This window comes from Chenopodium album, chromosome 16 (genome assembly GCF_948465745.1).
Source record: "Chenopodium album chromosome 16, dcCheAlbu1.1, whole genome shotgun sequence".
In the NCBI taxonomy this organism is placed as follows: Eukaryota; Viridiplantae; Streptophyta; class Magnoliopsida; order Caryophyllales; family Amaranthaceae; genus Chenopodium; species Chenopodium album.
Genome location: NC_137849.1, coordinates 29,050,587 through 29,076,782, shown reverse-complemented (window position 1 = coordinate 29,076,782; position 26,196 = coordinate 29,050,587). Strand labels below are relative to the sequence as shown.

Sequence of the window (26,196 nt, the reverse complement as noted above, 5' to 3'; positions counted from 1 at the left end):
GAAATATTCCCTACAACAGCGATTAAGCTCACTAGAGTTTTGGGTGCCAGTCTCCCTAGTAGTGTTCTCACCAAGAATCCCAGTGTTGGCAGAGTGAGAAGCGATGGGATCAAGAGCAAAGGAAGTACGGGCCTTTTTAGCAGCCGGCTTGTCAGCATCAGCTAAGGGGGAGACCACATGATCATCCTCCAAATTGATAACTGGATGATCCTGCTTGTGTGAACCCCTAGGCTGAGAGTACCCTCCCCTGCTAGCGCTTTGCAAGCGGCCTCGCAATCCAGAAGGGCGAAGTGGAATCCTTGGTAGCTCCATAATAGTCTCATCAGGGAGCTGAAAATTAAAAGCCTTAGTAGAAGGACATGTAGCGTCCTTAGCAACAACGGTAGTGCCATTGCTGGGAGAATATAGCAGAACATGTTCAGCAGAAGTTGTGGGTTTCTCACCCACCACAACAGTAGTCTCAGCCTCCTCAGCGGAAAACTTAAAAACACTATTAGCAAAGTCGTCAGCATTATTTTTGGAATCATCAAAAGCTTGATTCAGTGGTTCATTTACCGCGAAAGTCTGAGGTGTCACCCGGCCGAAAGCCTTAGCAGAACGCTTCTCAGGAGAAGCACCCTACGCCACTAATGCCTCAGACCTTGAAGTAACCTTCCTGGGCACAGGACGAGTTTCCCGCTGACCCCCAACAATGGAAAAGGAAGGCTTAGCTTTAGCACGACTAGACCCTGCGCAATCAGTAGCGGTCATAGTGCCAAAGACAGCCCTCAATTCAGCTGGGGCTAAGCGAACTTCACCCTTCAAAGAGCCAGCTTAAACCTCCAGAGTCTCAAAAAGTTTAGGAGGATTGTCAGGGGTGGCAGTAAGGGGGTCCTTCTAGTTGTCCTTCAACCCAAGGATGCCCCTATCTAACTTGTCATAACCTGAAGCCAGCTAAAAAAAAAAAAAAAAAAAAAAAACTCTTACAAACAAAAGGCAAAACAAGAAACAAAGCTTACCAGGCTCATGGGTAGAACACAAGCGCATAGCAGAAAGCTGCGCGTTGCCCACAATGTACAAGGAGTTAGGCAGCCAAAACATAGTAAAGTTAACATACCTGTGCCCGCTCCCTGCAGCATGTCAAAAGCATCTGTCTCACGAGCAGCCTCAATAGGGGAAACAGTAACTCTGACCATGTTAGTACTAATCTCCCTGAAATTGCGTGGCACAGCAAAAGAGAAAGGCATTGTAACCCAGAAAAACTTACCTTTCCAGTCCCTAAAACGGCCAAGTTTAGGTAAGATAAAACTCAACCCTCTTTGGGAGCCACGTAATACCACCCAGACTCAGAACCAGAAGATGAACTTTTCAGGCTCATCAGAGATTTGAATAGATGTAGTGATTCTGGATACCTCTGAAAGCACAGGAACCACAATAAGCATATCAAAGTGTGTAGAGAAGCAGGATGCAATAAAGCAATGCAAAGGTTAAAAGCCCGAAAGACCTTATCCAAAGTAGGGTCAAAAGGGAATCTCAACCCTAAGTCTAGTTGAGAAGCAAAGACGGAAATATGACCAGCAGGAGGAGTAGACAACTTGGAGCCCTTAGCTGGCAAAACCAGTTTGTAGCCCTGACTAAAGTCGTAGAACTTCTGCCCTACAGCAACGAGATCCAACTTCCTTGCACCCTTCTTCCAATTGGAATCCAGCACACAATTCTTGGGGCCATGACAACTTTCATCCAGAAAGAAGTCAACTTTGCCCTCTTGAACGGGCTCCTCCCCATAGATGGGCTGGCAGTCGTAAAAAGCGCTCTCACCAAGAGATTCAGCCACCCCGCTCATATTTGCAACCAGAGAAGGAGATGGTGAAGAAGTTGCAGCATTGTCATCCTGCACTACATAATGGTCAAACCGATTCACATCAGCCATGTCATCAAGCCAAGCAAAACTGTTTAAAGGCTGAACATGGGGAATAAGACTAACAAGAGAAACATCAAGGGGATTAGCCTTGAACATGTTAGCTAAAATCTCATGGCGCGCGCGCCTCCTTAAACGATCGAGGTTGGGTACAGATACCCCGTCCTGAATAGGCTCCCGCTCGCAGTAAGGGTCAAAGAAATTAGGATGTGGTCTAGGCCGAAAAGGACGGAAAGCGTTGCTTTTAGCAGGGCGACTACTACCCAACTCGGGTACAGCAGGAGAAGCCGCAGTAGTACCCGCCCTGCCCGCAGCAGGCGGACAATTGAGAGGCATAACTGTTTGCAAAAGAAAGGGAGAGAAGTAGGGGAAACAAAAGAAGTGCGCGCAGAGCGCTTACCTGAGTGAGATGACTCTGAAGGAGAGCCAGACTCAACAGCCACGAGATGCTCACTCATGTTTTGACTGTCAGAAGCGTCAGACATCCTAAAGAAGATCTACAAAGACAAAGAAGCCCCCAAAGAAGACGAAGAAAAATGGGGTGCCAAAAACCAAAGATTAGTCTAATCCCAAAAGGGCGAATGCGAAAAAGCAACGCAAGAATTGGAAGAAAGAATTGAGAATACAAATACAACAACAGAAGGAAACGAATTGGACGCATATAATCAAAATTGATCAAAAGACGCAATTTTGCGGAAGAAAATACAAAAAGAAATAAAATTGGGCATACACATACAAGAAAATGTACAAAGTAAGTACATTTATGACAAGAAGTTGCAGAGGCAACGAAGCACAAAAACAATGGCGACCCAAGAAACCAAACGAGGAACAGGGTTTCAAACTGCAACCAAAAACCAAGAAAATTCAATAAAACGGAAGAATAAGAGAAAATGAGCAAACAAACAAAAAAAATGAAGCAAGAATGAAGACGAGAGAGACAAGAACTTACAACGGTAATGGAGGAATGACGCGCGTCTGTGAAGAAGATGAAGAGAGAGAAATTTGAAAAGAGAAAGGGGAAGGTGAAAAAATGAAAAGGGTAAAAAGAAAAGAAAGAGGGGACAGTGAATTAAACAGGAGTAAATAGGCAATTGAGTGAGCAATAAAGCTGAACCGCCATGTCACCTCAATAAAAATAAACTTACCACTCAGATGGCTGACACGTGTCCCACTCATGCAAAACATCGTTCCCGCCAAAAAAAAACACTTTAGCGAGAGTAATCGAAATTCCTCCTTGCAAGCTCGTCATTTCTCAGACTTCAGCGGGAGTAATCGAAATTCCTCCCTGCAAGTTCGTCATTTCTCAGACTTCAGCAGGAGCAATCAAAATTCCTCCCTGCAAATTCGTCATTTATCAGACTTCAGCGGGAGTAATAGAAATTCCTCCTTACAAGCTCGTCATTTCTCAGAATTCAACGGGAGTAATCGGAATTCCTCCCTGCAAGCTTGTCATTTCTCAAATTCTAGATAGAACAATTCAAGTCTAATAAAAAATTGTTCCTCTAGCATCAGCAGAAATAAATGAAACGTTCCAAGACAACGTATCTCCACCAACCTGCAGCATGACCACTCAAGTCTCATAATCGCATCGTCAATCCAGAGACTTGGGGGGCTAGTGATATACGAGGTACTTTAGCCAGACGACCCATTGAACAACGGCCGATAAGGCCATACGCTCAAAATAGTTGGCATGAGTAACCTCATACCACCTCTTGAGGGGCTAGTTGTAGGGGATAGCTCCTACTAAGCTATTTCCTCCAACTGGAACCATTAAAAAAGGGATTCACCGCGCAAGCAAGAGCCGACATGAGTGACCTCATACCACCTCTTGAGGGGCTAGTTGTATAGGATAGCTCCTGCTGAGCTATCACCAGGCTCCTAGACTGGCCCCTGGGGTGCGCACTCATCGTCGGAAGGATAGGCGAAGGGACTCCTCAGCCCGATAGAGTCAGCCCACAGGCTGACCAAGTATGACTCTCCACAAAGGAGATCGTACGCCTATAAAAAGAGGGCAATGTACAACGGAAAAGAGGTTAGACACACAAATTATTACACTTTCTTTATCTCTCTAAGTACACTTTCTCTCTCTAAACACATTCTAACTTAAGCATTGGAGGGGGGTTCCTCGAGCCACCCCCGAGGGCAGTTTACGTGTGTTGCCTTGTGCAGGTCGACGGGACCCAGCTTGTACTAGCAGAACCCTTGGATCCACACCTAGAACAACATTAATTATTTTGCAGAAAAACAAAATTAGGTTTTTACTTTAACAATCTTGAGGGTGCATGGTTGAACATTTGACAGAGAATTTATGAAGAAAGAGGGAGAAGGTATATGATTTTTTAGAGATTTAATGAAGAAATTGAATAAGGAAATGGTTTTGTTGAGTTCAATAGAATAGTGAAAGGGTGAAATCGAGAGAAAAAAAGAAAAAAAAAAGGAGGGAAATAATTTAGCTGGGGCCCACTGACAGAAAAGCCATAGCAATTTAAAAAAAGGTGGGAAAATAGATGCTTTTTTAATTTAAGAGGTGGTAAAATAAATAATATAAAAAAAAAAAATTAAACGGGTAGTAATTTTAAATTAGGTGTGCTTTTTGGGTGGTAATTGAAAAACTTTCCTTAATATTATTAAATTGATATACATTTAAATTGACTATCTTACAATATATCTATTTATCTATCTATACTTAATATTTAAAAATAAAAACCACAAATTATTCCTTTGCCACATGTCATTACAATTTATCCATATGCCACATGTCACCTCTTAATCTTTCCTTTTTATAAACTCTTTTAATATCAAATTTAAAATAAAAAATTGGAAAATTTGCAAATTGCAGTCATTTAAAGTTAGTATTTTACAAATTGTGGCCATTTAAAAAAATTGCAAATTGCAACTCAAAAGTTATTATAAATTGTAAATTGCAATCTAATTCAATTTTTTCATCGGTTTGCGTGTCGAAAAATGTTCGTTGAAGGTTTTAGGGGCCATTTTAGTCCTTTTGGATCAGAGTTGAGCTCAGAATTGGCAAAAAAATAACGTAAGTGCCTTGTTTTGCGTAACAAAAATGTATCGATTTGTGGGCAACTATTTTTTCTTGTAAAAACGAGGCACTTAAGTTAATATTTTGCCCATTCCAAGCTCAATTTGGACCCTTAAGAACTAAAATGACAGCGAAAACCTTGACATAACATTTTTTGACACGAAAATCGATGAAAAAATTTAATTGAGTTGCAATTTACAATTTATAAAAACTTTTGGGCTGCAATTTGCAGTTTTTTTAAATGGCTGTAATTTACAAAATTTAAGTTTTAAATGGCTGCAATTTGCAAATTTTCCTAAAAACTTATATAATGTTAAAGTCTTTATGCATTTCGTACCTTGCAAATTTAAGTAAGAAAATGAAGTGTTTTATTTTCAACATAATAAAACAAAGTTGAACTAATTAGTACACATTTATAAACATATGAAGAATAATAAAAAATGGTTTTTTCATCTCCTAAACTTAAAATAATAAAAATAGTTTTTTCATCTCCTAAACTTTAAATAATAAAAAAAGTTGTTTCACTTCATATCCCACAATATTCATGTATACATACCAAACTAATTTCCTTCCTCTTCTTCCAAATTTCCAACCTCTCTATATCTTTCTTTTAAGTTTTAATCTTGAACTTAATACACCTTAATGGTCATGAAACAATTATATTTTATATCAAAAGTTTTAACAATTGAAAAACTTACCTACGTATAAAAATAATTTAACTAGCAACCCGTGCATCGAACGGGCCAAAATGCTAGTTAACGTTAGTTTACCTTATACAAGACGACTTATTAAAACATTTCTCTCTGATGTACAAATTATGTCTTGGAAAGCGAAGCTAGCAATCCTTTGTGTTCGGCGCTAGCGTTCGAGTACTTTTAGTGGTTAGACTTGATCAAACTACTACTACTTAACAAAAATTGTGAGTGTTCGGCAATGTAGTGGTTATGGTAGCTTTTAGTGGTAAAGGTAGCTTTTATGAAAAGTTAAAATATTAGCTTTTGGGTTAGAGGTAGGTTTTGATATAGCTGTTGAAAATTTAATCTATATTTTTAAAAATAAAATATTAATTTTTGTATGTAACATCTAGTTAACTGCTACTTTACCGAACACTCATACCTAAATTTTCTATTTTCACAGCTAATATCTACCTTCACAGCTAACATCTACCTTCACAGCTAACAGCCTATGAATGATGAAAATGGTAGTTGAATACTCATTTCAAAGTGACAGTTGAAAATACTATAATTAATACATCATTTGCAGATTTTATACAACATAATCGTGGTATATAATCTAATTTAACAGCCGTATTAGTGATAATGCATCATCCATGATTAATTGATGACATAGCTAGGATTAATTTACCAATTAACTAATTAAGAAATTAGCAGCCTCGACTACGCGTTGAAGAACTTGGTTGAATTCAAGCAATTAATTAGTTAAGCATATTGAACATATGTTTCCTAATCTAATCCTTTTGACATCGAGAATCTGATTGCTATGTCAAAGCTAAGACCTCAAAGTTATTCAAAGGTGAGAGTCTTTATGCAAAACTATGTACTATATGATATTAAAACGATTTTTAATTAATTAGTATAGATAAGTTTAGAAATTAAATAATAAATATACTACCTCCGTTAATTATCGTTAATTATTAAAAAAATTCGACTTTTACCAAAAGAAAGAAAGAGAAAGAGAGAGAAAAAAAAATATAATTTTTACCACTAAACTTCTAAAACTTTTATTTTACCACCAAAAAAAATTCTAAAAATTGTTTTTTTACCACATATCATCAAGAAAACCGTTAAATCTAATGGTTTTTAAAAAAAATCTTTGTTTTTCACAAAATTGACAAAAAAAATGATTAGAAATGTCTCGTTTTACGTATTTTACGCAAATCGAGGTATTTTTAAGCACGCAAAATGAGGCCTTTTAGATTATTTTTTGTCAATTCTGTCCTCAAATTGGACACAAAGAGCCAAAATGCCCCTCCAAACCCTTAAAAACCATGTGTTTGACACGAAAATCGAAAAATTTTAAAATTTCCTTTAGGTTTACTGATTTTTCTAACGGCAGGTGGTTATAAACAATTGTTAATTTTTTATTTGGTGGTAAAATAAAAGATTTGGAAGATTTGGTGGTAAAAAATAATTTTTTAATTTTTTTTTTAATTTGAAATGTTTTATATTTAGGAATATTACCCTAAAGTCACACATAATTATTAATTGAGGTAGTAAATACCTTTAGAATCAGTGAAACCCATAAAAATTATAAGAAATAAAATATAAAATATTGAATAAATATTATACTGATATATCTCATTGTGTAGTATTACCTCAGTTTTTTAATACTTTCTTTATATATGTTTTTTGCACTATCTATTTGTCTTACTTTGACTAATGTTTGTGATTTATATTTACATAAGAAAAAAAATATATAGTCTTGTGCGTATTTGTTGGAATCATCTCAATGGTTATATATTTTTAATTGTTAGAAATTTATACTTACTGATAATTAAAGATATTATTGATCAAAGATTAGCATCGACACATGTGAACAGAAGAAATGCGGCAAGTATTATAATATTCCATATAATAATTACAATGATGAAGGTATTATTGATTAAAAATAAAATTAAACTTTGATCATCAAATATACATGTAAGTGTGTTTCAAAAAAAAAAATACGTGTAAGTGGAACACAATTAATCATATAAAAATAATAGTTAAATAAGTTAATTAATATTAAAACAGTCTTTCCTAATAATAGGCTGATACGAGTATGTATTATCTATATCTTCCTGCCTTCTCTGATAACTATTGAAGATGCATGGAATAATCAACCACGTACGTAGCATTAAGTTGATTATTACAATAAGTTGGTGCATGGAAAGCTCTTAAGAAAAATTCTAACCAGATGGATTTGTTTGAAAAGCCGCCATATAATTATTTAATTTATTTTGACGACCTTTTTTAAAAGGAGCGTGAATGTAAAATCATGTACACGGTTGTTCGTTAATTAAAATCCTCAAAATTACCTCAAATCCTCATTACTCCATTTCCTTTTTTAGAGTCATCATTAATTAACTTTAACGGTATACTAGATTAGTGTCCGTGCAATGCACAATAGTAATAATATTTTTTCCCATAATTAATTTGCGATATATAGTATGGTATAAAAATGAGGCAATTCATATATAATACCAACTGTAATAATACATATAAGAAAGAAGAAATAATAAGACAAAAATTATTAAACCCACAATTGAAAAATATATATATATATTTATTGTTGTTGATTAGTTGTGTTGAAAATATTTAAAAAAAAATAGTATATATTGTATTACATTAAGGATGCATCTTATTCCCAATAAAACTATACAATATAGATGTCGTCTGGCTTTTTTATTAAAAAAAATAAAAAAAAATAAAAAATAAAATAAAATAAAAGTATACAATGTACTTTCAAAAAATAAAAAAATAAAAAAAAAACCCCTTAAAGCTAGCATATATCATATATTGTATTGGTGGAAAAATTTTTAATGCTAGCTTGATATATGTCAAAAATGATCCACGTAAGCATGACCTGTTTTTATTCATAGTTAATAGATTTATTGAAGGAAAAAAAAATTATACGATTGTAACTTAGGGCTTGTTCTCTTCAGCTTAATTTCATTCCAGTTCAGTTTAGTTCAGTTCGTAATTTCCTTCTCTTATAAACAATTTAGTTCAGCTCAATTCAGTAAATCAGAACATGCCCTTATTAAAGAAATATATAACAGAACACTAACTCAATTATTATTGGTTCATAAGATTTTAAATCAACATCATCAATATAATTGTTATTTTTTATCCATTGAACCTCACTATGTACAACTATATATATAATGAAAATTTCACAAAGTTTTATATGCGGCTGGCCGCATCGTACGGCCAGCCACAATTTTTTTTTTTTTTTTTTTTTGGTTTTTTCTCTCTTCTCTCTCCTCTTTTCTCTCTCCTCTCCTCCATTTTCTCATCCATTGAAGCACCGACTTCATGCTCCAACCCAGATCTTCGTCGTCTTCCTTCTCGAATCCGGCAAAGAGCTTCACTCAGATCGCCGTTGTCTTCAGATCTATCATTTGTTTGTTGTTTCGTGGGTGGGTGGTGGTAAATTCGTGGTTCGGTGAGGGTTCGGATGGGTTTTGGCCTGGTGTGGGTTGTTCGTGGGTGGGTTTGGTGGTGGTTCATTTCTGGTAGAAGTGGTTTCGTGGGTGGGTGGTGGTAAATTCGTGGGTGGATAGTGGTGGTTTGGTGGTGGTTCATTTTTGGGTAGAAATGGTTTGGTGGTGGTTTCGTGGGTGGGTAGTGGTGGTTTCGTGGTTCTGAGTTCTAGATCTGTTTTGTTGGTGGTTTAGGTTTGTAGTTTTTTGTTGGTGATGGTTCTGGGTGGGTGATAGTTTTTCGTTGGTGGTGGGTCAGGGGTTATTGTTGGTGGTTTAGGATTGTAGTTTTTCGTTAGTTGGTGGTGGTTGTTGGTGGCGTGGGGCAGTGGGTTCGGGAGGTGGTGTAGGTTAGTCGGGGGTTACTAGGTCGGGGTTACTTGGTCGGTAAGGGGTTACTAGGTCGGGGGTTACTTGGTCAGTCAAGGGTTACTAGGGGGGTTACTAGGTCCGGTCAGGGGTTAATTAAGGGGTTACTTGGTCCGGTCAGGGGTTACTTAAGTGGGGGTACTTGGAGGGTTATTTAAGTGGGGTTACTTGGGGGGTTACTAGAGAAGTTACTTAAGTGAGGTTACTTGGGGGGTTACTTGAGGGGTTATTAATAGTGCAACCTGCCGCACCGTGTGGCCAGCCGCACCAGAAACGCACTGTGGAAATTTAGATGTTACTCCGTAATATTGTATTTTTGTCTTCGTTATTTATATTTTCCACCATATTTCAACCTGCTAAATTATAGTTTATTCTCCCTTAGTTAAAAGGTTTCAAAATCTTTGGCAACTGTTTTAAGTAAATAGAACACGAAATAAAAAAGAATATATAAACATAATATATAAGATTAGGAATAGTATTATTATAGTTGTATTTTATATACAAATATTCCCAAATATAAAAGATTTTTGCTAAAAATGAAGGAATGAGTTTTTGAGAGGAAAAAAACACCAGAAAGTGACACGTGTCATTTAAGTTGCTTGTTTAAATATTATGTTATTGATTTTTATTGACACATACGGAGCAAAAAACAAAATCATTGATCTTATTAATTATGCATATGAAAATATATTTTCCAAATCAAATATTAATTTTCTTATAATTTTGACAAATATGCAATTTAAAATATTAATGACAACTTGTTTTTTTGAGACCGTATTTAGGATGATAAATACAGTGAGTTTTATAAATTAAAATAAAGGCAACTAGTATCTTATTGATAAAATAACTCTTTTAATAATATATTGACTCCCACACCATAAAAATTACTCCTCCATCTCTAAAAGTTCAACCCACTTTGCATTTGCGTGGTCTCCAATAAATATCTTTGACCATAAATATTTTTGGCTATATATATGTGAAAATTATAGAAAGTTGATGTGTAAAAAATTTAAAATAAGAAGAATCTATTAAGATCTCACATGTTGATTTATTTATATTGTGAGTCATAAAAACATAGTCAAATTTATTTTATTTTTATCGCATAAATAGTAAGTGGGCTGAAGTAGTACTTCTAAAGATTAAAGGTATCATATTATCCCTTATAAAATTTATCTCAACAAATTTACCTCTTAATGTACAATGAAAATTGTACTCATACCTAGTAGAAAAATATTTCATTATTGATTAAACGTTACCTTTGTTTTTTTTTTTTTTTTAAAGACAATAAACGTTACCTTAAAACTGGGTACTGTACACTTGATAATCCCACCGAAAAGTTTTTTTAAATTGTTTTTGAAATAAACAATTAAATGTTAGTTATCGTTGTTGACATTGTCTTACATGCATGCATGCCTATATATATAGAACTTCAACCCATTATTTTCTACAAGAAACAAATCAATAACGACCTTAGTAGGAAAAATAACTACTATGCTAAAAATAAAGTTATCCATTTTCGAAATTCTATTGTTTTGCTCACTATTCTTCAATGGCCTCCATCACTGCATAGCTATAAAACGATACCGCTTTGAGGTTTGTATATGCATTTGAATTTTTTTTTACATGGTATATACATACGAAGTATATTATTACCCAACTTAAATTATTCATATTGTATAAATCATATATTTAGTTTTATAGCCAATTACCGATGATCATCTTTCGTTATGAAAAGACTATCATTTTATGTTTTTTTTCAGATATGACCTGCATGGCTGCATGCATACATCAATCCTTTTGAAATCGAAAATTTTATAATGTTAGTTTAATATATGATTATTATAATATTATAATGATTATGCATTCAAAGAATGGTACTATAAAAATTTGAAGTGTCAAATAAATGTGATAGATATGTGCTAGATCGAAATCAGAATAGTAAAAGTGCTTCACCTCATAAATTGTTCTAGACCATGTATAAATAAAAATAAATGAAACTTAAAATAACAGGTGAATGGTAATTGCAGTTGAAAGAAGAAAAACACACAAAGCTATGCAGTTCGAAGAACATCTTGGTAGTCAATGGACAGTTTCCAGGACCAACGATACATGTTCACAAAGGAGAAACAATTATTGTCGATGTCATTAACAGTGGCAACTACAATGTCACTATCCATTGGTAACACCCTTATTCTATCTTTACCATCTTATATTCCTTGCAAGCTACTTCCTGTGTTTTTTATAATTGCAACACTTCTCTTTTTACGCTTGCTGATACATGTTTTGGATCGTTAATATCTTTGATTACCAATATGTAAAAATTATAAATTTTAAATATTAAAATTGTACAAATCGAGACGAATCTAACAAAAACCCACATGACTATATTTTTACTTATGTATAAATCGTCAAATATAGTCAAAGTAAAATACATAAATAGTATACAAGTCAAAGTGTTGCAATTATAAATAAACGGAGGAAGTTTTATATTACTACGTATTATGTATTTTATTTGTGCGTTATTAATTAAATTTATTCTTAGTGTTCTAAATGTATAAAAAGAATGTTTCAAAAAAAATGTATAAAAAGAAATTATTTTTATCGTTTTATGATTTGGCTGGATGAGGCCATGCAAGCAATTTCTAAACAAGTTAAAAAGGCTTAGTTTACTAACATGTGAATGTCTTAAGGCCCTCTTTGGTTCATTATTCGTAAAGGAAAGGAAGGGAAAGGAAAGGAAGAGAAAAGAAAGGAGAAAGAGAAGGGAAGGGAAAGTGATTTTATTTTCCGGTATTTGGTAAATATAAGGAAATGAAGGAAAGAGAAAAGAAATAACTTTAATTTTTCCCTTTCCTCTCAAATTCCTCCAATTTTGAGAGGGATGGAAAGTGAAAATTTTGTAAAGGCTCTTTTCTTCCACTTCCTTTCTTTTCCTACCAAATCCTATATAATTTAGCATATTAAACATGGGAAAATAATAAAACTTAGTTCCTTTCTTTTCTTTTCTGGCCAAATCCCATGAACTAAATTAAACAAAGCCTAAGAGCAAAGTCAAAGTCGCAAATCAAGATCCATTATTAAAAAAGATATCAAAAGTATTTTAAAATCCATCCAACTTTTTTTATAGTAAAATCAACACTTGATATTCTAACAAAAATTTGAATGATCTCACAAATAATGAAATAATTCCTCTATTTCATACTATTTCATAAAGACGTTCATAATTTTGATTTTTTAATGAATATAACTCCCTAATCAAACAAATGTAAGTGAATTTTTGTAAAAAAAATAAAAAATAAAAAAAATAAAAAAATTGGAGTAGTTAAAAACAAAATTAAAAATGAATCAAAATCAATCGTGAGGTAAGGGAAGGTAAAATAGAGAATAGTTCTTTTTTTTGGCATAAAATATATATACTTCCTCCGTTTTTATTTTATTGCACCATTAGGACTTTTACACTATTCACTTAATCTTCTTTGACCATCATTTGTGATTTATACATTAGAAAAAATATAGTCATGTAGGATCTAGTTTGATTCGTATCGAACTCTACTTTTCAAATATCAAATTTTTATAATTTTTACAAAAGTATAATTGAAGATATTGATAACTAAAGTAATGCATTGGCAAGCGTGAAATCTCTTATGGTGCAATAAAAAAAAGAACGGAGGAAGTATATAAAGTTAAAAATACACATCAAAAAAAAAATACAAAAAAAAAAGTTAAAAATACAAAAGCAAATCTTTTATCAAACTACAGTACGATTTTAAACTAAATAGTGAAACATTTTTTGATAATATGGAATCACTCAATCAAGGGATGTAGTAAAAATTAATAACAATATTTAACAACAATAGTTTTTACATATGGAATAAAACATTCTATATGGGAAAGGAACTTTGTTTTTCTTTGTTTAGAAAATTAAAAAATGAAAAATGTACTCTCTTCTTCATATTTATTGTTTGTTTGGCCTTTTCTAGCTAAACTTTAGTACCACGTACATTTGACATTCAAACACCAACAAGGGAGCATTTTAAATACCGTCATTTAATCTGTTGGTATTTAACTATTATCACTTTTCAATCAAAAATGATTGATAATTTATTGGTCATTAATTAACATAAATATTACTCCGTACATACTTACACAAAAATTACTGTATTTAGTGTTGTTAAAAACAACATTTCTCGTAGTGATAATTTGAAAATAATGTTTGAAATTAATTAGGCACGGAGTTGCAATGGAGAGAAATCCATGGAGTGATGGGCCAGAGTACATAACACAATGTCCAATTCCGCCTGGAGGCAAGTTTAGCCAGAAAGTAATATTTACAGTAGAAGAAGGTACTCTTTGGTGGCATGCTCATAGCAATTGGACAAGAGCTACGGTTTATGGAGCAATTATTGTCCACCCTAAGAACGGAACCAACTATCCCTTCCCCAAACCTCATGCTGAAGTTCCAATCCTCTTAGGTATAAATGCTTAATTGATCGACTACTTATCATTTAATCTTGTGCACGTCATTTAGTTAAATTGGTGAAGTTTTGAAGTTATACTTTGAAACAAAGTTAGAGTTAATCAAACCTAAAATTTAATGTATAAATTTTGTAGGCGAATGGTGGAAGATGGATATACAAACACTCTATTATTCATTCCTCCAAAAAGGAGGAGATCCAAATCTTTCTGACGCTTACTTAATCAACGGTCATCCTGGTGATTCATATCTATCCATGCTCTAAACGAGGTAAATTTATCTTACTACCTCCGTTAACTTTTAGTTACAATTTTGGAACATTTTATATCTCACAAATAATAGCTCAAAGTTGCAACTAAAAGTTAACGGAGGTAGTATCATTTTACATTTTATGGTCATAATGATAATGCAATTAGACGCATACTATGTTACTAAAAGAATTATAATTAATTTCAAGGGGATAAGATAGTCAATCTGTCATTCTTCTTCCTGGTTTTTTTTAGATATCACGTTTGGAGTTTTAATAATCCCACACTTAGCTTTTTTTTTTCTTTTTTTTTTTTTTCAAGACACTTTTACTTAGCTAGGGTGGCTAACGCGCATGTAACTAGCCATATCCAAAACATTGGTTTGACTTTATATCACACATTTAGCTATTGGTAGCATTAATGAGGGAAAGTATGTAAACAAATATTTTTTGAGGTATTACTGTAGTCCACACACTATTCTTAAGAATTAAAACAAATAGAAGTCAATTAACATTAATGAGAGTAAATAAGTAAATAAACATTTTAATTAGAAGGTATAATTGTTCAAACATTATTTATAAGAGTTATCTCAAACTTTTCAAAAGGTTGGGATTGACTTTATTTAACTAAAGTAAAATATAGTCATGTGACATGTTCCTAGAATCGTCTCAATGTACATTTTTATAATATCACTACTCTTTATGTTGACAAATGTGATAAAAGAAGTGTACGTGTCTAGTAAAAAGAACAAAGAACGTAATTTTCATCCTCAATGAAACATACATCTTGTTGTGAATGTCATACAACTTTTGATTGTCTTCTCATATTGATTAATGGTACTAATAACCAAACTTGTCATTCAAATTGGTGTATGCAGATACGTTCAATCTAAGGGTGGATTAAGGAAAAACTTATCTACTTCGAATTATCAATTCAGTGATGCAAAACATCATGTTCTTCGGAGTAGCTTACCATAATCTAACAGTCATTGGATCCGATGGTAGCTATACAAAGCCATTTACAAGCGATTATGTCACTATATCTCCTGGTCAAACCATAGATGTGCTCTTTGAGGCTAACCAAAACCCAATCAATATTATATGGCTGCTAAGGCTTACGAACGCACACCAAATATACTATTTCCGAGAAACATAACCACCGGTATCATTCACTATAATGGAAAATACGAAACAAACAATACAACTCCTCTATTGCCAAATCTACCGGTCCACAATGATACTAATGCATCTGTAACATTTACAAACTCGCTTAGGAGTTTAGCGAGTAAGGATCACCCTGTCAAAGTCCCCTTAGATATTACCACAGAGTTGTTTTATACGTTGTCCATCAACTCTTTCCCGTGTGAGATTGGGAATACATGTGAAGGACCAGGAAATACCCGTCTTGCTGCTACTGTTAACAATGTAACATTTGAAAGTCCAACCGTGGACTTACTTGAAGCATATTATCATATGATTAATGGACAATTCCAAACAAATTTTCCAAATAATCCGCCCTTGAAATTCAATTACACGGCACCTAACCTTCCATCAGAGCTCCGAAGTTCAGAGCGTGGTACAAAGGTGAAGGTATTGGAATATAATTCGACAGTGGAGCTTGTGTTCCAAGGGACGAATATAATCGGAGGAGGTGATCATCCTATGCATCTTCATGGTTATAGTTTTTACGTTGTTGGGTCGGGTTTAGGCAATTTTAACAAGGAAAAGGATCCTTTGAACTATAATCTTGTTGATCCACCTTACCAGAACACAATTGCAGTTTCTTATAACGGATGGACTGCAATCAGATTTAGAGCCGATAATCCAGGTACGTCTTCAATCACCTGATCATTGTATTGCTAATCTATTTATTTGTACTAATGTAATCTTTCACTCTCGTATATAAACAATGTAGGTGTTTGGTTCATGCGTTGTCACTTGGATCGACATGCTTCATGGGGAATGGAGATGGCGTTCATCGTCAAGAATGGTAAAACACCCGAATCGCGTATATTGCCTCCACCACCAGACATGCCTCGGTGTTGAACGTAATAGCACAAACATGCATTCATTTAAAAGCTTCATTTAAATTTATTTAAATTTTGAAGGCGAGATTGTTTGTATTGTTTTGGGATTTATTCTTTCTTTTCATTTATATATCGAAGTTTCATTTTATTTTACTCAACATAATAACAGAAGAGTACAAGCTTGCTAGATTATACAATTACTTGTATTTGTTTTACTGTTTTTACATCTTTTGGGTACATATCCCTATCCCTATCTTCTTATAAAAAGTAGAAAATTACTCTTATGAATAGTGTAATGCCAATCATACCCTCATTAATATGTACAATGTTTTTTAATGAATAGTGTTTGGACAATTATACCCCTAAAATATTTAATTATGTACTTATTTGTTCTCATGCTTTAATGTTAGTTGTCTTGGACATTTATACCCATAAACATATTTGTTTACATATTTTTTTTTGTCATTAATTATGTCAACAACTAAATTTGTGATGTTAAGACCAAGCCGAAAGAACCTCTAGATGTGATTAGCTATGCGCGCGCATCGCGCGCGTTAGCTGCCCTAGTATGTATAAAGGTACAAGTTTTTGAATAATAAAAGAAATATTACTTGTTTAGTTTCAAAATTTATGCACTCAAGTATGTGCTATCGAGTTAATTCCTCCATATGACAATGACAATGGAAATCGAAAATTATGTAAGCAGTTCCCCAGAAATTGATTGACAATTTTATTGGTACATTTTGTTTTAAGCACGCTAATTATCAATCGATTTTTAAAGTGTCAAAATTATTTATTTGTTCCTAAAAGATAAAATATAAATATTTGTATTCAAAGATGACAATGCCAAATTTGACAATTTTTTTAAAAAGATAAAATATAAATCAAATCAATTGATGATACGTATAGTAACACATATAAGTCACCCGGCTTCAAACCTTTATCAACAAACCTATCTTTATAGTCAAATACTCAAATCAAACAATAGTCCTTTCATGCCGTAATTCGAATGCATTTATCCACAGATAAATAGTGAAATACGTAGCATTTTTTTTGACTTCAACCTCCAAATGAGAAGATAATTGTTCAAGATTAAGGCCGGGTCTAATATACAACTAGTCAAATACAATATCATTCTATTAAACTGAAATTTCAACGATTCTAGTTACTAAAAACTAAAAAGCAGTAAAAAGAATCCAGCCAAAGTATTATGTGAGAATTGGAAAGAATTATGCATAGTCAAAACGACGAATTGTAGAAGCACTTATACTAACACCCATTGTATTATAAGTAGAAAAAATATATGTATAAACATATAATTTACATAAGTAAAACATTGAAGAGAAGACGGAGTTATTAAGAGATATATGTGATGAATTATAACTATATACTGACCATATGATTAAAAAAAATGTGTACATTTTCACCAAAGCAATCATCTTAATTGAAAGCATCAGTAACAGAATAAAGGAAATCTAAGAATCCAGTACCCTTGAGAAGGCCTTTACCAGTTAGAAGTTCAAAATCTAATAGTAATAGAAATCCAATGACAGCAGCCTTTCCATTAATCACTTCGTTCTTCCGTGTGAAACCAAATCCTCCTGAGCTTTCATCAACAAACATTTTTACCTGCATAGCGCATTGAATTATGCATCAGGATTCAGGATAAAGTAGGATACGATAAAATGAAAACCGCATGGAGCTTAATAAACAAGCGCCAACTAGAATCATCCTTCTGGATGACATACAACAGGAACGAGTTCCCAGCCTAATCTATACATGAGTCAAAAGATCTTGCATTTGACTAATATGGTCTTATAAATATTTTTGTTATTCAAGAAAGTTCATGAAGATACTGCACCAAGATAGTGAATTATATAAATAATCCTAGATCCTTAATTAGTGTCCTAATCTATCCATCTTTTCTGTATAGTTCGAAATATGTGGCAGTGCATAGTGTACCTCTTCCACGTTGACATCTGTAGCAGTTATACCAGGTTGAGCCTTTCCACTAAAGACGATCTCAGCAGAAGCATCCACATTTGAACTACCTCCCATGCTGATGTAGATATTTTGTTCATCAAATTTCACAGGATAGACGAACAATCCCCTCAAAGCAGGGGTGAGAACTCTCAGCACTGGGTTATTTGGATACCATTCCTTAATTTCTCCACTTCGAAGATCAAATGTACTGTCAGTTGTAGGGCAGACTATGCAGCCATCCTGACATAGAATGAGGGAAAAGGCACAAGTAAAAGGTAAGATGGCTTCAAATTTAATAAGCTACCAACACTCAACAGTTCAACACGCATGCAACTATCTGAGAAAGTAATTAGTTATTCAGCTACTACACTGAAATAATGAACGTGTGAAAAGACTATCACTCAACCAAACTGTTCACTCCATGGTGATAAACTAGTTTTCTGGAGTATGAACTCACCTATAACAAAAACCTAGCATGTTGCAGCAAGTCATAATTAAAACCCATGTTTCTCAAACTTTTCATTTTACCTTAAGTACTCATGTTCATGAGTAGGACACGTGCCCATGTCAGATATGGGTACCTGAGTCTGAACAAGAAGAAGTGATCCCAAAGCCTCAGAATAAGCTAGTTAGGCTAAAAAATAATAGAACAGTAATATGCAAGTTTAGTGAGATCATTAGATGGAAAGTATAATGAACTTGGATTTTGCAGTGCTGTATAACATGCTTCCCCGCTATTTTCTTGACATAGAAATAGTCAGAAAGACATAGTTGAGTGGCCCGTACATGGAGCAATGGGTAAAACAGGAAAAAGGAGATCAGACAACACATATCAAGTCTTCTTTCCAATTTGCTAATGACATTATACGGCTTATTAGTTCAGTCTTTGCTGGCTAAAAAGGGATTAAAGCAAGAGATTCTCGAGTCTCCTTTTCTATTTGTTATAAAAATGGAGACACTATCTACATGTATGGATATTTTGGCAAGCAATACGCATTTCATTTCTTTCATAAATGTGATATATTAGATCTGACCCATCTCAAGACTGTAGATGATTTGCTATTGTTTGCTAGAAAAAAGATTTTGCTTCAGGTAACTTTCTTGAAATTGAAGCTGACCTTGATAAAAAAAAATTGGCTATATTATTCAATGATTAATCAGTTGTTAGAGAGGCAGCCTTTTACACCATACATTGAGAAGACTGTCTATGAAACTAGAACTTGTACTGCTAACAAAATATCCTAAATAAACAGGCTAGTCACAGTCAGTCGTCGTCTTCAGTATACCAAAATTCTGAAGCCAGCTCTAATTATGCTCATGTAATTGTAGGAAAGCAAAATATAGTCTTTTTATAGAATGCTAAAAGTGATCAATCCAACAATGAGATTGTTGTTAATGTTTGAAAAACTGCATCTACCTAAACTTGATGAAGATTGCAATGTAAAAACTATCTTCATTTATATAAGGCTGCATTCTCTAAGCTAGTTTCGTCTTTAACTGTTGCTCCATAGTCCATAGTTATTATATCAAAGGAAGAAAAATTACTCTCCTTCCTATTTGGGAATTCATCCAGGACAGCTAAAAATGGTAAGGTGTAGAGAAACTGTTGCGGTTGGTGGAGTTAAGCGCTCCTTAAAATTCCAATGGTTTTCACATTGACAAGGTATGCAAAATGAATCAGCAACAGTAATCCTGTATCTAGCTTGTGTGGGGCTGAGCCAGAATTATTTCAACATCAAATTTTTTCATCAATTGATTCATGATTATCACCTCATTTCAGTAATATCCAAAATCCACTTATTCTGAGAGAAGAGCTCATATAGATTTCTCATCAGCTTCATGTTAAAGCTCTATATGTTTCAAAATCAATCTTCAACTAGCCACCAAAGTCTCCATACGCATCGAATTTTAGCAACTTTCTACCAAAATTCCAGCTCAATAACAACCATAATTTTCAGAAATTAAAGGAATGCATAAATAGAATTATAGATTTAAATCAAAGTCCTAACTAGCTGCAACCACCAGCTCTTTTGTCTATTCAAGTTTGTGTTCTAAATAGCTCTAAGCTTATACAGTCATTCTGTGACCAGTCACTGTAAAATGCTGAAACATCTACGAGATCAATATTGTCCAGGCCTCCAGGGTTATATCTCTCGCATAAATGACAGTAACTTCTGCCAGTTTTTACACTATAAAGCTGTAAATATAATAAAACAACCATGCAGAATATTGCTTATTAATGTTTCAAGCAGTTACATGGTCTAAGCTTCAGCATTTTCCACTATTTGTCCTCGTACTTTCTATAATTCCTTCAGATATATGCTGAAGGAATTATAATAAACACTGACAGATATATGCTGAAGCATAAGAAACAAAGTAGAAAAACAATCACAATTTTGAATTGATATAAAACCTACCATAAGAGTCCATTGATTAAAGCTGAATTTGGACTAAGTGGATTTGTATCCACTGAAAACCAATGTTAATTGAGCTATCTATTCATTTCACCTAAAGCACATGTGTATTTACTTCATAGACAGAAAGACAGACAGTTGGCACTTTGGTTTACAACAAGAAGAATATAAGTATACACTTCCTCCGTATTTTAATAGTTGCAACACACACTTTTTCACGGTATTTAAGAAATATGGGGTTCACATGATATAATACACTTTAAAATGAGGTATGTGGTTGTTAGGAGTGTAATTTAGTAGGGGAAATAGTACATCTTTTCCCTAAAATAACTTTCCATTTACAGTGTGTTGCAAGTATTGTGACATTTCCATTTTAGAGAAGTGTTGCAAGTATTAAAAAAACGAAGGAAGTATAACCAAACCTACAATTTAACAAAAGTACCCGATTTAAATCACATAAATGACAATGGTTACCGGAAATTTTGCATCCACAGTCATATAATTCGCGTTACATACACCGGGACCAACAGCATTGAATTTCCATAACACTCCATTCCTAAATCCTAATCATAAAAAAGCTTACTACTGATAACAATGTTCTTCTTTTCGGAGTATTCTTTGAACAATCATCAGATTCCAAGGCGTAAATGTAAGTGCATATCAATTACACAGGACACTACTAATTCTTCTTGTATCATTTAAACTTCCATTCCCATGAAAATCAATTACATAAGTACAAGCAAATAAGCAATGCTTTACATAAAGAATTAAGTAATTACAATCCAGTATTAATCAGAAAAATCTACAAAAGTGCATAATTAGAAGGTAAGGAATTTAACTCACTTGGGTAAGTTTGGCATTGAGCAAACCCTCACTGTAAGCACCTTCAGCAGGAGACCGATTTTCGATAGCGAAAACCGAATCCTTGTACCACAAAAGCAAAATGGTCTCCCCATCTTGAATGATCACCCTTCTTTCTCCTCTAGGCAACGCGGACAGCGGCACCACCGGAACCCAATTCTTTCCACCACCATCCGACGCCGGAGTTTCTTCAGCCACGGATACTTCGGCCGCCTTGCACAAAACAGATCTCTTGAAACTAGTCAACTTCCGGATAGAAATGGAGATTTTAGAGACGGGGAGGTGGGAATTTACGGTGGGGAAGTAGTTTGGGAGAGAGGGTTTAGAAGGGGAGGAGAGAGAAAGGAGAGTGGAGATGGATTTGAAGGGTGAAGTAGTGGTGGATGCCATGGAAGTAGGGAGGAAAGTTGAAGAAGAAGTGAAAGAGAGGTTAGAAATGGAGGAGAAGGAAGAAGAAGAGGAGGGAAGTGAATTTTGGAAGACTCCATGTCCACAAGAAGTGGATAACAAAGGTTGGTTGATTTTGTAATTCGTATTTCATTACTAACCACAATTATATGCTTACTCACTTCTTAGTTCTTACTACTATATAATTAGTGTTCGGCCCACACATTTGCTGTTACTTTGAATATTTTATCATGAGAAAATACAAGTTTATTTTTGTGATAAACAAAAATTATTTATCGATTGGCGTTTTCATTAATAAATCAGTAAAATATTCCAATTAGCATAATATTTTCATAAATAAGTCTATATAATTTACTACCTCTGTTAATTTTTAGGAAATTTTATCAAGAACTACCAATTAAAGCGCGTGTTTTATTAAAAAAAAAAAAAAAATTTTAAAACTGCCATAAAGTTGTAAAAAGTTTAACTAGCACTAACACTCTAATAATTCCAACTATAGGTTCCATTTTTTACCTTTACCTCATAAAATAACCATATAAATTGACTAAATTACCCTTCATAAAGGTTAAAAGTGGTAAAAAAAATGAGACCCAAATGTCGGAGCTTCTAGCCAAAATTGTTAGAGTAGTAGTACTACTTAAACTTTTTACAACTTTGTGGTAGTTCTTTTAAAAAAAAAAAAAAAAAAAATAGGTAGTTGTTTTCAAAACACGTGCTTTAATTGGTAGTTGTTGACAAAATTTCCTAATTTTTATGTGCAACTTTGGGGTATTATTTGTGAGATATAAAATATTTCAAAGTTGCACATAAAAATTAACGGAGGTAGTATTAAAATGCGAGTCCCACAAATGCTGACTTATTTATAAAAATACCGTGCTAACTGGGATATTTTGTTGATTTATTTACGAAAATGTCACTAGATAAATAATTTTTGTTTATCACGAATATCAACTAGGGATCCCTCTATTATTATTATTATTATTATTATTAAAGATTTTGAAAGAATTTTTTTTTATTGTCAATAAATTATAAAAATACAATGACAATAATAAATAGTTTTGAATAATAATTCTTTTTAAAAAAAAAAAAAAGTTTTGAATAATTTTTGCTTTTATTTCTAATATTGTATTTATATATTTATGTACATGAATTGAACATGATTAGTTTCTAGTTTAGATGATAATAAGTTGGTCTCCATTCAATGAGATTTTGTGTTCAACCTCATTGTCAATTTTTTTGTTTTTACATCTAAAAAAAAAAAAAAAAAAAAAAAAAAAAACCAACCTTTACACCTCTATTTCTAATTTTTTAATTTATTTGTCATACTTCTTCCATTTCACTACAATAGCAACACTTAGTTAACACATTTAATACAAGGGGAGAGAGTGTGTAAAATGTAATCCCCCATATTTTCAACTTTATTATAATATATTTATTTATTTTTCATACAAATATTTTTATGTCGATTTCATTGAATAAATTATTTTTATGAAAATATTTAAGTAAACTAACATGTTTTGACTAATTTAAAAACAATTATTACTTAATAGCCCAAAACCTCGAGTTACTCCTAATCTAATTAGGAAACCCAAGACCCAAATAAAACCCCCAAAAACCCTCACGCTCCTTCCTCTCCCACGTAAAAAAAAAAAAAAAAACCTTCCTCCTGCTTCCCCTATTTCACGAACACACAGAGAAGAAGAGAAAAAAAAGGGTTGAACGCTCTAGCTGCTACTGCTCAACCACCGCCGCACCACCACCCTGTTGACCGCCAGCCACCGCCTGCACCACCAATCCAGCCACCGTTCGCATCTCTTCTTCCTCCCTTTTCTTTACTTCTTTTTATTTTATTAAATTGATTTAAAGTTTCAATCTTTATTTAATTTTGTTCTAAATTATAAATATTATGGTTTGATTATATACATGGGTTATAAAAGATTATGAATTTTGACATGTTTAGTTTATGATACAAAATTTCAGATTTTATATTATGTATAATTTAGGGTTTAAATGTTTTAAGGTTTGAAAACGTGTTAAGCAAGTTAATTATCAATACTATGATTTCATAATGACAAAACCCATAATTTTATACTTAAAATTAATTTTCAGATTATGTATTTTGTGAAATTGGAGTTTTATGTTGTTTATTTGAAGGGTTTTAAGGTTTTAATGTGTAATAAACTATTCTAACTATTGAATTATGAATGTAGATCTTTAAAAGATTGAAATTTATAATTAAAATTATTTTTCAGATTTTATATAATCTGATTTTTATTAGTTTTGAGCCAAAAATAAAGGTTTAGAATGCTCCTATAAGTTTTAAACAACTATTTATGCAATATGATAAGTATAGATTATTTGAATTGCAAAAACTATTAATAAAACAAATTTTTAGCATATGTTAGTAAGTTAAACTTGCTAGAATTTTATATTATACGCTATATTTCCATGATTTTAACATATAATTGGAATATTATATTATTAACTTTGACTAATGGGAACAATTTAAAGGCTTTATTTTGATGGTTTAAGAGGTTTTGAAGTAATTTGATATTGCTGTAAATTTATTTGCTTGGGTGTTGATTTAATTCTTGTTGTTTGGTTTAGGAGAGGACTTTGTAGAAGGCGACTTCTAGTACCTAAAGTGGCCAACCGAATCGTTTATACAAGGTATGTACGAGTTACGAAACCTTACCTTTAGAAGCATGTTTAAGGATGTATCGAGAACCTGGTATCATGTATAGAGAAGATTGGGCTAAATTGTTTGGTTATACATTGTGATTTCCGTATGTTGTGTATTATGCTACTTTGCAAGTATTATTATGCATTGATTTTGTAAGATGCGCTTAGAGGCAAAGGTACGTGATTATGTGAAATGATTTATATATTACTCATTCGTGATTATTGAGATAGAATGAGTAATAGGAGGAATTTAAGTCTTATAAGACGAGGTTAAGATTGTGGGGTGCTTTATGCACTCAATGTGTTTATACACTGAGGTAGTTAAAGGAATCAATAATAAAAATTGTTTGTCACTAATAAATCAAGAATTGAAATTAGAAACTTGCTTTACTTGATTGGATTGATGTTGGATTGATTGTACTATTTTGTATACGAGTCATCACCAAGTCTAAACTTGTAAATCACGTAAAGTGCAAGATGGATGAGCTATAAAACTCTGGATTTGTGCACATCTGGAGTAATGACAATCAGGGGTTAGGGTACACGAGGTATTAGCCGTGCACTTTTCAAGAGGTCGTCTGATCTACGAGTCTCTTATTTCAAATACTTTTCAAAAACTAGGAGTTAGATGAGATCTTATACTAGCTACGGTCACGGAGTCGCGCCCGTGGTCGTTGGATGTTTTATTGATGTTTCCGAAAGGAGGCATGGGGTTTTTCTTTTATTGATGTTCCAAATGGAGCATGGGATGGACAACATTGTCTATTGCTTAATCCAATGAATAAATGAAATGATTTAGCTACTGTTAACTAGTGGAGTCTTGGTAAAACTGACAGTTGAGTCGTGTGTTGAGTCTATAATTTAATTGTGTGCGATGAATGAATGTTAGTAGCATGCTAGGGACTTGTTATTATATTTCGCAGCTTGTATGTACTCAGCTTTGCTGATTGCGTGCTTTGTGTGTCTTTCTTTGGTCATGGCCTTCGCCTTTCAATAACCCTGTGATGATCCAATTTTTACACTTGTAATATTGGGGAGCAGATTAACCACAGGTTCTTACACATGCAGCATTCGCACCTAGGTGGTGGGATTTTGAGTGGAGTGTTGGTTGCTTTTCACAATTTATTTTGCTACTTACTTTTGAATTTATTTAAACTCGTTTTCATTTTATGCTACCCTTACTGGTTTGAGTTTTGAATAAGGGCCTTAATGATTCCAAGTTGTAAGACTTAATTTGGTTTTGTTTATTGGTTTTGAAACTTATTTATAACTGATATAGTTTTTCCGCTGCTAACTTCTGATATAGCCTTAACGTTTGAACACGTGGCGGTAGCACGTCAGTAATTCTCTTGGATTTTGTTCAGGGTACACACAGGTTTAAAGAGAGAATTATATTGGGGTGTTACATAAAACGTTAAAAATAAAAAGTATTTTAAGTGTTAAAAGAAATATCGAGTAGGTTATGTAAGAGTAAAGTAGGTGTGGAAAATTGTAAAAGTTTTGGTTTTTTCACCATATACCCCTGAGTTTTTGTTTATTCACCATATACCCATGAAATTTTTTAAATTTATCATATACTCCTAAGTT

At 33.3% G+C, this 26,196-nt stretch overlaps 1 protein-coding gene and 1 pseudogene across 1 annotated transcript; one reads left to right on the top strand and one right to left on the bottom strand.

Moving 5' to 3' along the window:
• Window positions 1-16,280, top strand: part of LOC145585084 (laccase-10-like) — a 159,348-nt pseudogene extending 143,068 nt beyond the window's left edge.
• A 1,233-nt stretch (window positions 16,281-17,513) lies between these two features.
• Window positions 17,514-21,991, bottom strand: LOC145586346 (uncharacterized). Its single transcript, XM_081643154.1, has 3 exons — window positions 21,502-21,991; window positions 18,224-18,484; window positions 17,514-17,890 (listed from the first exon to the last, which is right to left on the bottom strand). The coding sequence occupies exons 1-3, from the start codon at window positions 21,907-21,909 to the stop codon at window positions 17,702-17,704; spliced, it is 858 nt and encodes a 285-aa protein (XP_081499280.1). The 5' UTR covers window positions 21,910-21,991; the 3' UTR covers window positions 17,514-17,701.
• Between the last annotated feature and the right edge of the window lie 4,205 nt (window positions 21,992-26,196).

Coding starts and splice junctions, on each gene's coding strand:
- LOC145586346 (XM_081643154.1), bottom strand. CDS start 21,909: ATGGCATCCACCACTACTTCACCCTTCAAATCCATCTCCACTCTCCTT. Junction 18,485..21,501: donor TCAATGCCAAACTTACCCAA/GTGAGTTAAATT, acceptor ATTCTATGTCAG/GATGGCTGCATAGTCTGCCC. Junction 17,891..18,223: donor CAGATGTCAACGTGGAAGAG/GTACACTATGCA, acceptor TGCGCTATGCAG/GTAAAAATGTTTGTTGATGA.